The sequence below is a fragment of the Hemiscyllium ocellatum genome, chromosome 3 (assembly GCF_020745735.1).
Source record: "Hemiscyllium ocellatum isolate sHemOce1 chromosome 3, sHemOce1.pat.X.cur, whole genome shotgun sequence".
Classification (NCBI taxonomy): Eukaryota; Metazoa; Chordata; class Chondrichthyes; order Orectolobiformes; family Hemiscylliidae; genus Hemiscyllium; species Hemiscyllium ocellatum.
Window position 1 is genome coordinate 128,212,560 of NC_083403.1, and position 12,235 is coordinate 128,224,794.

At 39.6% G+C, this 12,235-nt stretch overlaps 1 protein-coding gene across 2 annotated transcripts in view; it reads left to right on the forward strand.

Moving 5' to 3' along the window:
• LOC132834522 (V-type proton ATPase subunit C 1-A-like) overlaps positions 1-12,235 on the forward strand; it is a 68,894-nt gene that overhangs the window by 16,720 nt on the left and 39,939 nt on the right. For both annotated transcript variants that reach the window (XM_060853445.1, XM_060853450.1), the window contains exon 6: positions 11,010-11,104. In XM_060853445.1, the coding sequence (XP_060709428.1) occupies positions 11,010-11,104 (95 nt within the window). The remainder of the gene's footprint in view (positions 1-11,009; positions 11,105-12,235) is intronic.

The following is a 12,235-nucleotide window of genomic DNA, read 5'->3' on the forward strand; positions in this document are numbered from 1 at the left end:
ACACACTCAACTCTATCACTTGCAAACTATTTCTATCTTCTTCACTACTTGATTTCCTATCTACCTTTTATCAAATTTAGCTGAAATATATAGATTCCTTCATTCAAGCTGTTAATATAGGTTGTAAATATTTCAGGACCCAATAGTCATTTATGTGGCACTCCACTAGTTATAATTTTATAACTTGAAAATTACCTATTTATCTACATTCCCTGTTCCCTGTCAGTTACCCAGTCCTCTATCCATGCTAAAATATTACCGCCAGTACTGTGGGCTCGTACCTTTTATGTGACATCTTATTGAATGCCTTTGGAAATCCAAATGCACTATACATTTTGGTTCCTGTTTATCTGCATGTTACATCCTGAAAGAAATTTAATAAATTTGTCAAATTGCGTGACCAGCAGACATCTGATGCTTACCATCCCACAACAGTTTTACAGCGACATGTCCAATCGCACAACTCTCATATGTTAATGTTCACTGACTGTTGGGACTGGGAATAATTCTGAGGTCCGGTCTTTCAATCTCCTCCCTGAAATTGCCTTTATGGACCCAGTCTCCATTCTTCCTTAAGTCATTGCTACTACTGTGGAAGACAACCTCAATAAAATCAGCTTCCCCTGGATGAATATCTTGCTGCCTTTCCAAAACACTCTTTCCTCTAATAGCATACCATCCTGAAGTTGCTTTGACTACTGCAGAAGCATTTGCCTGATTCCCTTACTATGGAATCCCCTATTGCTCTTTTAATGCTTTAGGATGTAGTTCATCAGGTCCAAGAAACTGGTGTTAGCAAATCCATTTTTAAAATTTATTTTGTATTTTTGAGGCAGAACCTAACTAAAGCAGAAAATGAATTGGAAAGAAGATGGAAAGGTAACAGAATGGGTAAACATAAACAGGGAGCTAACTCTCAGATTCCAATGAAACAAAAAACAGAAACCAGAACAACTCCTGTTGAAGGGCTTAAGTCCAAATCATCGATTCTCCTGCTCCTCGGATGCTGCCTGACCTTCTGTGCTTCTCCAGCACCACACTCTCGACTCTGATCTCCAGCATCTGCAGTCCTCACCTCTAAACCAAAACATCTGACAAAGTTGAACCTGTCTAAAATATATAAGAGAACAGAAATCAGTCTAAGCTGGGCAGCAGCAGTTGATGAATACACTGGTGTAAAACAAACAGAAGAAGTCAATGAAGACCCTATGGCACTAAAGGCAGATGGGTCAATGGACCGAGACCTGATGACCTGAAAGTAAGTGGCTGCAGAGGCAGTGGAGACATTGGTCAAAATATTCCAGAACTCACTGGATTCCAGGAGGAATGCGACATCAATGTGCAAGAAGGGAGGGAGTCAGAAAGCAGGAAACTCTAGACTAACATCCATCAATGGGAAAATGCTTGAGTCCAATTTTCTATCAATGGGAAAATGCTTGAGTCCAATTTTAAGGAAGAAATGTCAGGATGTTTAGTAAAACTTAATTCAATTAAATACAATCAACATTGTCTTGCAAAGGGAAATCTTATTTGACATATATGGTAGAGACCTTTTGGAGGTGCAACAAGCAGAGTTGATCAAGGAGATTTCCAAAAGGCATTTGAGAAGATGCCACAGAAAGATTATTGCACAAGGTAGGGGTTCATGGTATTGGAGATAATGTGTTAGCATGGACTGAGGATTGGTTAACGTACAGGAGACAGACTGTGGGTGAATGGATCTTTTTCAGGTTGGAAATATGTAACTCATGGAATATCACAAAAATCAGTGCTGTGGTCTCAATTATTTACAGTTAATATTAGTGACTTGGTGGAGGGTGCAGAATAAAATGTGTCCACATTAGCTGATGATATAAAAATAATTGGGAGGGCTTATTACAATAAGGACATAAAAGATCTGCAAGGGGATATAGAGGGGCTTAATTCATTCACAGGATGTGGGTGTCACTAGTTAGGCCAGCATTTGTTGTCCATTCCTAACTACCTAGAGGACAGTTCTGGAGTCATATCTAGGCCAGACCAGGTAATAATGGCAGTTTCCTTCCCTAAAAGACATAAGTGAGCCTGATGGGTTTTCCTGATAATGATTTCATGGTCATCATTCAACTCTCAATGCTAAATTTTAATTGAATTCAAATTCCACCTCCCGCAATGGCAGGATTCACATTACCTGGGTCTCTAAATTGAGGGTTTAGCAATGATATCACTGGGCCATTGCCTCCCAAGGCCAGAAGGAAATGTGAGATCATTCACTTTGGGAGGAAGAATCAAAAGGTGGACCATTATTTAAACAGAGAGAGATTCTAAAAAAAGGTGCAGCGCAGTGGGATCTGGGTATTTTTGTGAATGAAACCAGATGCAGGTACAACAAGTAGTTGAGAAGGCAAGTAGAAATTTAGACATTTTTGGGAGGGGTTGGGTTTTAAAATAAGCAGGTTTTGTTACACCTGTACGTGACAGCATTGGGGAGGTAGCACCTGGAGAACTGTGTACTGTTTTGGTATGTTTTTAAGAATGACCTGGTACTGGAAGCAGCACAGAAGAGAGTCATTAGGCTGAATCCTGGAATGAAGGGAGTTGACTTCTTAAAAATGAACAGGTTTGGCCTTCATTCATCAGAGTTCAGCAGAATGAAGAGTAATCTTATTGAAATGTACAAGAGTCTGAGGGGAATTGACAGGGTTGATATGAGAAAATGTTTCCATAAGTGAGGAAATCTCAAAGTAGGGAACATGGTTGCACAGTAAGGGAGGGGATGTTCATTGAAAACTGTAATGCGAAGGAATTTCTTTTCCCAGAGTGTAAAGACTGTCTGGAATTTGCTACCCTACTGAAAGAGATAGGATAGAGATGTTTGAACTATAGGGGACATTGAGGGCTGTGATGAATTGGCATGAAGGAGGTGTTGAAGTCGGATCAGCCGTGATCCTGTTGAATAGTATGGTAGGCTTGAGGGGCTGTTATTTTTTTCTGAATATTTACTGATGCTAGTGTAAAACATAATAGGAGTGTCTAAAGCTGACCTAACTCTGGCTCAGCTGTTCCCTTCAATGTAAACATTGGAATATGATTTGTATTTTGGAATAATAATCTGGATGCATGGATACAGTGATCAGGTTACGATGGATTAAATAATTAACAGCCACATAGCCTGGTCACGTTGTCCATGTGATCAGGAAACTTCAATCTTTGAAGCGTAATAAAATTTACATGCTGTACATCTCTATGATTCTATGACTCTAAGACAAATCTGACAAAATATGTTAGGTAAGCGAGCTGGCATATCTGTCAATCAGTGCCTTGAAGGCAAGAAAGAACTGTCAGGATACTTCATTTCTGTTTTACCTGGTGGACCTTTAGGTGTGTATTTCATGTCAATGTAGCTCAGTAGATGTACAAATTTTAACCAAAATATTGAACATTGGTTTTGAACATTACAATTATGCTGCATTGTGGTATGTCAGTCATGGAATGCTATACATCGATTTTCTTCATGACAGCAATGATGGATCCAACATTGACATTTAAAAATCAAATGCTTTGGTTCTTTTTTTTCTGACCCAGTTAATTAACTCCAGGGTGCTCTATGTCTTAGTAATTTTAACTCTTTTCTTAATCAGTCATGCCACCTCCAATGACTTTTGGACATATACTTCCAGGTTGCATTGCTCCACTACCCATTTAGAATTGTATCCTTTATATTGTTTCTTTGCTTTCTTCTTACCGAGACAAATCTCTTCATATTTCACCACATAAAATTTCATCTGCCACTTGTCCATTCTTTCTACTAACCTCTTTGAAAATCTCTAGAATCTTCTTGCTGGTTCACAATAATTCCAAGTTGGATCATTTGCAAATTTCCAAATTATGTAGCAGTTATTTTAATAGTTCCTGACTGAAATATCAGTAAAAGTAATAAAATTAGCTTTCTTGACTTGATTTTTATTATTGCCACATGTACCACGATACATGTGAGAAAAGTATTGTTTTTGCGTGCTAACTAGACAAATCATACTTACAAAAGTAGTCAGGGTAATAGAACAGAATGCAGAATATAGGGTTACAGCTATAGAGAAGGTGCAAAGAAAGTTCAGTTTTAATATATGAGATGTCCGTTCATAATTCTGATAACAGTGAAGAAGAAGCTCTTCTGAAGTCTGTTGGGACGTATTTTCAAACTTCTGTATCCCCTGCCCAATAGAAGAGGGTGGAAGAGAGTATAACTGGATGTTAGGGGTCTTTGATTAAGTTGGCTGCTTTCTCAAGGCAGCAGAAGGTGTTGACAGAGTCAATGGAAGGAAGGCTGATTTTTATAATGGACCGTGCTGTATTCACAACTCTCTAATTTCTTGCTGTCTTGCCATACTAAGCTTTGTTTTACATCCGGATAGGATGTTTTCTATGGTACATCTATAAAAATTAGTCAGAGTTATTGTGGATATGCTGAACCTCCTTAGCTTTCTGAGAAAGTAGAGGCATTGATGCACTTTCATGATGGTAGCATCGACACGGGTGGACCCGGATAGCTCGTTGGTAATATTTATTCCTAAGAACTTGAAGCTCTTGAGCACCTCCACCTCAGCACCATTGATACAGTCAGGGGCGTATTCACCACTCCACTTGCTGAAGTCAATGACCAGCTGTTTTGTTTCGCTGACATTGAGGATGAGATTGTTGTCTGTACATCATGCCACTAAGCTGTCTATTTCCTTCCTGTGCTCTGTCTCGTCATTGTTTAAGATCCAACAGTGGTGTCATCAGTAAATTTTAAAATTTGTTCTGCAAATTTGTTTTGAAGGTTGTGGAAATAAAGAATTCATTTCAAGTTTTCTGAACGTATCTGAGATGGTTTCTTAAAATATGATAATGAAGGTTCACTGAATATTTTTAGCCATATTTCCATGACTGGTGATAACTGCTGGTGATCCTGGGCTGTTTTGAACAGTAGGATTGTCTTGAAAAGGCTCTTGTTTTAGCTGGTTCAGGTAAAGCCTGCTAAGAACCAGCTGAATTGTAGGAAAGCCTGCAGAGAGCAAGTTGATTTGGAGGGGCGCCCACCTTTATTAAGTTGAATTGGAGGAAATCTTGCAGGAATTGAAGGGAAGGTCGTGACTGACAAACCTGAGGATGTAACAAGCACGGTGGATGGAGGGGAACAGGAGGGTGCTGTATACTTCGATTTCCAGAAGGCGTTCGATAAGGTGCCACCTAAAAGACTCATCCATAAGATAAGAATGCGTGGAGTGGCAGGGAATGTACTTGCATGGATAGAGGACTGGTTAACCAATAGAAAGCAGAGAGTTGGGCTAAATGGGTGTTTCTCTGGCTGGAGATCAGGGGTGAGTGGGGTGCCACAGGGGTCAGTGTTGGGTCCACAACTGTTCATGAGATATATAAATGATTTGGAAGAGTAGACTGAGTGTAATGTATCCAAGTTTGCTGATGACACTAAAGTGAATGGAAAGACAAACTGTGCAGAGAATGTGGAGGGTCTGCAGAGAGATTTAGATAGGTGAGGTGAGTGGGCAAGGGGCTGGCAGATGGAGTACAATGTTGGTTAATGTGAGGTTATCCACTTCAGAAGGAAAAATAGTAGGTCAGAGTATTATTAAAATGGTGAAAGATCAAAGCTTGTTGTGCAGAGTGACTTAAGTGCTCGTACATGAATCACTGAAAGTTGATTTGCAGGTTCAACAAGTAATCAGGAGGGCAAATGGAATATTGGCTTTCATTGCTGGAGGGATTGAATTAAGAGCATGGAGGTTTTGCTGCAATTGTACAAGGTGTTGGTGAGGCTGCACCTGGAATATTGTGCGCAGTTCTGGTCTCCTTACTTGAGGAAGGATATACTGGCTTTGGAGTAGGTGAGGAGGAGGTTCACCAGGTTGATTCCGGAGATGAGGGTGTTATCTGATGAGGTGAGGTTGAGCTGCCTGGGACTGTATTCACTAGAATTTAGAAGATTAAGAGGGGATCTTATAGAAACATATAAAATAATGTAAGGGATAAATAAGATAGAGGCAGGCAAGTTGTTTCTGTTTGTAGATTAGGACTAGGGGACATGATCTCTAGATTAGGGGGAGTAGATTTAGGACAGAGATGAGGAGGAACTGTTTTTCCCAAAGAGTAGTGAATCTATTGAATTCTCTGCCCAAGGAAGTAGTAGAGGCAGCTTCATTAAATGTATTCAAGACACAGTTGGATGAGTTTATGCATGGTAGGGAATTAAGGGTTATGGGGATGATGCAGGTAGGAGGAGCTGTGACGATGGATAGCTCAGCCATGATCTTAATGAATGGCGGAGCAGGCTCGATGGGCCCAATAGCCTACTCCTGCTTCTATCACTATGAAACTATGAAAGCTTGCTGTGAACAAACTGTCTAGCTAATCTCTTCCATTTCTGCATTACGTTAGTTCAAGGTGAAACGTGTTTTTGTTTGAATGAACGATTTAAATGACATCTTGATGTTGTATTTCCTGAGAAAGCTGTGTCTACAAGACTTCAGAGATGACTGTACATGATTAGTGACTTGACTGCATGTGCCAGAACATCAGAGCAACAGAATCTGGAACATCCTACACATTATCCAGTTGCTTTCGTGAATGCATTGATCAAAGCTTGTTTCTTTCAAAAAGTCAATCTCTGTACAAAAATATGTTTTATTATAGAGTCATAGAAATGTACAACATGGAAACAGACCCTTCAGTCCAACCCGCCCATGCCGACCAGATATCCCAATCCAATCTCGTCCCACCTGCCAGCACCCGGCCCATATCCCTCCAAACCCTTCCTATTTATATACCCATCCAAATGCCTTTTAAATGTTGCAATTGTATGAGCCTCCACCACTTCCTCTGGCAGCTCATTCCATACATGTACCACCCTCTGTGTGAAAAAAGTTGCCCCTTAGGTCTCTTTTATATCTTTCCCCTCTCACCCTAAACCTATGCCCTCTAGTTCTGGACTCCGCGAACCCAAGGAAAACACTTTGTCTATTTACCCTATCCATGCCCCTCATAATTTTGTAAACCTCTATAAGATTTCCCCTCAGCCTCTGACACTCCAGGGAAAACAGCCCCAGCCTGTTCAGCGTCTCCCCATAGCTCACATCCTCCAACCCTGGCAACATCCTTGTAAATCTTTTCTGAACCCTTTCAAGTTTCACAACATCTTTCCGATAGGAAGGAGACCAGAATTGCATGCAATATTTCAACAGTGGCTTAACCAATGTCCTGTACAGCCACAACATGACCTCACAACTCCTGTACTCAATACTCTGACCAATAAAGGAAAGCATACCAAATGCCTTCTTCACGTTCCTATCTACCTGTGACTCCACTTTCAAGGAGCTATGAACCTGCACTCCAAAGTCTCTTTGTTCAGCAACACTCCATAGGACCTTACCATTAAGTGAATAAATCCTGCTAAGATTTGCTTTCCCAAAATGCAGCACCTCGGATTTATCTGAATTAAACTCCATCTGCCACTTCTCAGCCCATTAGCCTATCTGGTCCAGATCCTGTTGTAATCTGAGGTAACCCTCTTCGCTGTCCACTACACCTCCAATTTTGGTGTCATCTGCAAACTTATTAACTGTACCTCTTATGCACGCATCCAAATCATTTATGTAAATGACAAAAAGTAGAGGGCCCAGCACTGATCCTTGTGGCACTCCACTGGTCACAGGCCTTCAGTCTGAAAAACAACCCTCCACCACCACCCTCTGTCTTCTACCTTTAAGCCAGCTCTGTATCCAAGTGGCTAATTCCCCTTGTATTCTATGAGATCTAACCTTGCTAATCAGTATTATTTTCATCCAAGTGTTTGCACCCATGTGCATGTGTTGTCAGGACATTTAGAGGGATAACATTTATACTCCTACATTACTGACTATGTATATTAACCAATTATTCCATCTTTATTGACTAAATTTTGCTTAGACAATAAACTCATAATTGTGTTTATTAGGAAACTCGATAGTTTGTTTTGTTTGAAACCTGACATAAATATAATATTTAATTGGTCACCATAGAAACTGCAAAAAGTATTTTTATTTTATGTTGTGATCTTTGGAGTAGAAGGACCAAAGTGATATTGGATTTCTCCAGTTTTGGTTGTAATATAATAGAGAGGGCACCAGTAATGGTGTCATGTACCGGTAGATGTGGCAAATAACAATAAGATACCAGGAGGGGTCATCTTTAAAAGTGTTCTGGATTGGACTCCACCTTGTCAGCCAGAGATAATGAAGAATATTCAGGTCAGTGAGTTTACCACCTGAAGAGTATTATTGCTTGGAGAAGACATAGACAATCAGCAACTAAAAGGGCAGCTACCGAACGGAGAGCAGCAGCAGCTGTGGAAGCTGCATTAAGGCAGGCGGAGAACTGCAGAAGCAAAATACCATTCGGAAGCTGGTTCAATACTCTGGAATGATAAACAAGGCTAAGATTCAAGATGATGCCGACACAGATAGACTCTTTGTGAGCTCCCTACAGCAATCTTATTCTCACATTTTGTACGATCTTTCTGCACTTTTAGACTTTAATTCTAAGTCTGTAAAAATTATTTCTTTGTAGCCGTAACTTTGTATTCCTCGCTCTATTCAATCACTCTATGATCTTTGTATGTTATGATCTGCTTGCACTGCATGCAGAACAAAACCTTTCACTGCACTTAGGCACATGTGAATAATGAATCAAATCTAATTGAAAAGAAGGGAAACCAGTTACAGGTAGAAAATAGTGAGCTATCGGTGATCAAGGAAGACTCTGCAAGGACCGATAAAAGGCTTCAGGAAATAAAGTTCGAGATCCCTAAGAGAAGAGGGAATAACTTTATGAAAAATGTTAAAAATCACACAACACCAGATTATAGTCCAACAGGTTTATTTGGAAGCACTAGCTTTCAGAGCACTGCTGCCTGATGAAGGAGCAATGCTTTGAAAGCTAGTATTTCCAATTAAAGCTGTTGGACTGTAACCTAGTGTTGTGTGATTTTTAACTTTGTCAGCCCAGTTCCACACCGGCGCCTTCACTTTATGAAAAGTGGCATGTAGAAGAGGAATGAGGGCAAAGGTGTGTAAAAGAGAGATCGCACCTCTCTCAATGAGCATTGCCACCATCGATATTAGGCTCCTTGAGGGGCCAGAAAATAAATTCAGACCAAATTACAGAACCAGGATGAACTTGGAATTTATTTAAGCTGAAAATGATAAAGTTTAAAGAAATCTAGTAGCCTTCAGCAGAAGAAAACGTCAGCACAAGATAAAGATTTAAAAGACTAAAATTTAATAATTGTGACATGAGTTTGGCAGCAAGATCATATAGTCAGAGCCAGAGACCTTTAAAGAGAAATTTGTGTAGAAAAAGTACTTGTTGGTTTAGAATGTGAATAGCAGTAAAAGGTTTATTTTACTTGGGAGGAATCAAAGAAACTCCATCCTGGCTGCTGAAGACAGGAAAACTTTAGAAGAAGCAGGTATCCACAATTATGATCATTAAAATATGTAGAAAAACCATGAAAAAATCTGGAAAATAATAGAAGTACAGTATTTTAAAGAAATAGTATTACAAAGAACCGAATTTAAAAAGCTCGAAATTATTACCGAACAGTCACTTAATACAATTAAAAGCTTTATAGAAGAATTTAATAGTCATTCAGTAAAACAGAGTTTAAAAAGAAAACTCGCAAATGATAGCCTACTCCTGCTCCTGCATTCTATGTTTCTGTGTCAGACAGTATTTCTTCTGTAGATATTCTAGATGTTTATCGCTGATTGCCATATTGGTTGCTGCCACCAATCCTTTTTGTCCTTAGTTTATCACAAAAAAAACTGGACAAGTCCAATAACTGCCCCTTTGATCTACAGTTTACCATCAGCAAAAGGTGTCACAAAAGTGTTTGCAGAAACAAGACTTACAAAGCAATAACCTGCACATTGATGCTCAGGCTTGGTTCGGCTCCTTATCTCATAACGGCCTTGGTCCAAACATGGAAGAAATCTAAACTCAGAGGGGAGGTAAGATGACTGCCCTTGACATCATGGCAACATGTTAAAGTCAGTGGGAAGCAGGTTAAAACCCATCCATTGGTTAGAGTCATGCCTATCACAAAGGAGATGCTTGTGGTTGTTTGAGGCCAAGTACATCAGGAGATTTGAGGCCATGTTAACAGGACATTTGACAGTTTTCAAAATCTTGAGAGGGCTGGACTCCGTAGATCGGGAGACACTGTTCCCATTTGTAAGATGATTGAGAACCAGACCACACAGATTTAAAGTGTTTTGCCAAAGAAGCAGATGTGAGGTTAAAGAATACTTTTCCACACAGCATGTAATTAGGGTCTGAAATGGATTGCCTTAAGGTGTGACGGAGACTGGTTCAACTGAGGTATTCAAAAGGGCATTATTTAAATTCAGTGTGTGAGGCTATGGCAAAAATTGGGAGACTGGCGCAAATTGAAAATGCTCAGAGTGCAGTGTAGACACTGTAGACTGAATGGCCTTCTTCTGAACAATACGAATTCTGTGATCAAGAGAACATTTGGGTGGACAACAAAACCCACATCCCATGAAAGAATAAAGAAAACAGCAATATTGACCAGGGGTGGATGAACAAGATTTGGGTAGGCAGATGGTTTTTCCTCCATCACTTGCACTATCATGACAAGCTATTATGGTCCGAAGCAATAGCTGGTCTCAGTATTGCTAGCTTCTGGAAACCCATGAAGTGATCATTTCTTTTGCTATGTGACATTTATAAAAGTAAACATTTATTTAGCAACAAATTAAATAGGGATGTTGGAAGTACTAATTGCTCATGGAATTGCAGTTCATATTTGTTATCTATTATTACATAAACATACAGCCTTTTAACTTTTGTGATCAATACTTCTATATTTTCTGGTCAGATTTTGATGTCGTGCTGTGGTGTTATCTAGTTTGTTACATATGCTTGAAGGAACATCAGGCACACAACTAATTCCATCTTGTTTTCTTTGTTTTTAGTTGATCTTCATCGATATGTGACACATTTTCAGTGGGACATGGCTAAATATCCTATAAAACAGTCACTTCAAAATCTAACAGAAGTTATTACTAAGGTGAAATTTGATGTTGATTAAAAAAGTCTCTAAAATTTTAGTATAAATAAACATATAAAGAAATGTATGCATCAAACACATTTACACTTTTATATTAATGGATAATCTTGCCTCAAGCATGACTTTCCTTTTCCTATTCCTTGCTTCCTGATGCTGTGATTTTTTTTTGGTAATGTTTTGATGTTGACATTTATAGTTTCAAGTTAGAGGGAGTAAAGTTCAATTTTGACAGAGAGGCAAACAGCAGTTCTTGCTCGATTTTCCTCTTCATTGACTTCAGTGGGAAGAACGATCAGGTGGTAGTTTAATGGCTGGCCAATCCATTACCTTCTGTTTTGTGCAACAAAGTTAAATTTTATCCATAATTTGTAAACGCTTGTAGTTGAATGTGCATATTCCAACAATTTGTGTAACGATGTAGCTGGAGCCTCTGGGAGACTAACACTGTGTGTAAAGACAGATGTACATCTTTCAGCTCCCCACATTCTTCAGTCTCCAGCCCTATTCCTTAGCCAGCTACCCCTTCAAATTTAAAAAAAATTCCATAAACTTCTTTTTGTGCTTTTCTACTTCTTTGTGAACTTTCCTGTAGCTTCTTCATTCATTTGGTCCCAATTCCTCCTGCTTCCAGTATTCCATTTTAACCACCAAACCTAACATTCAAACTTCTTGACTGTTCTGTTACTCCTGCTCTTCTTCACTGTGTCTGAATTGCTGAGTGCCATTTTGTGCTGTCAGATCAGACCTAGCCATTAATTTGTGGTTTAGAGCCTGTTACCTTCACTCAGGCACAACCTTTTAATGTTCTGTGTGAGGCCATGTAGCTTCCTAACAGTTAACTGGGAAAAATCTTCTTCATGTTAATGTTAATGGCCAAAAGCAGCAAAAGACTTTTCGGTATCCAGCCTTTGTGGCCCACATTGGTTTCTCAAAGAATTTCTTCCTGACCAATTTCCTTCCCATCTCTACCCATTCTCACTCATTTCCTGGCTCTACTGTAAAGCCAGGGATGTCTTACAGCTGCAGAAATGTGGCAACAGAGATAGATTCATGATAGAGTTATTCATGTTTGTTCATTTGGGGTGGCACGATGGCTCAGTGGTTAGCACTGCTGCCTCACAGCACTAGGGA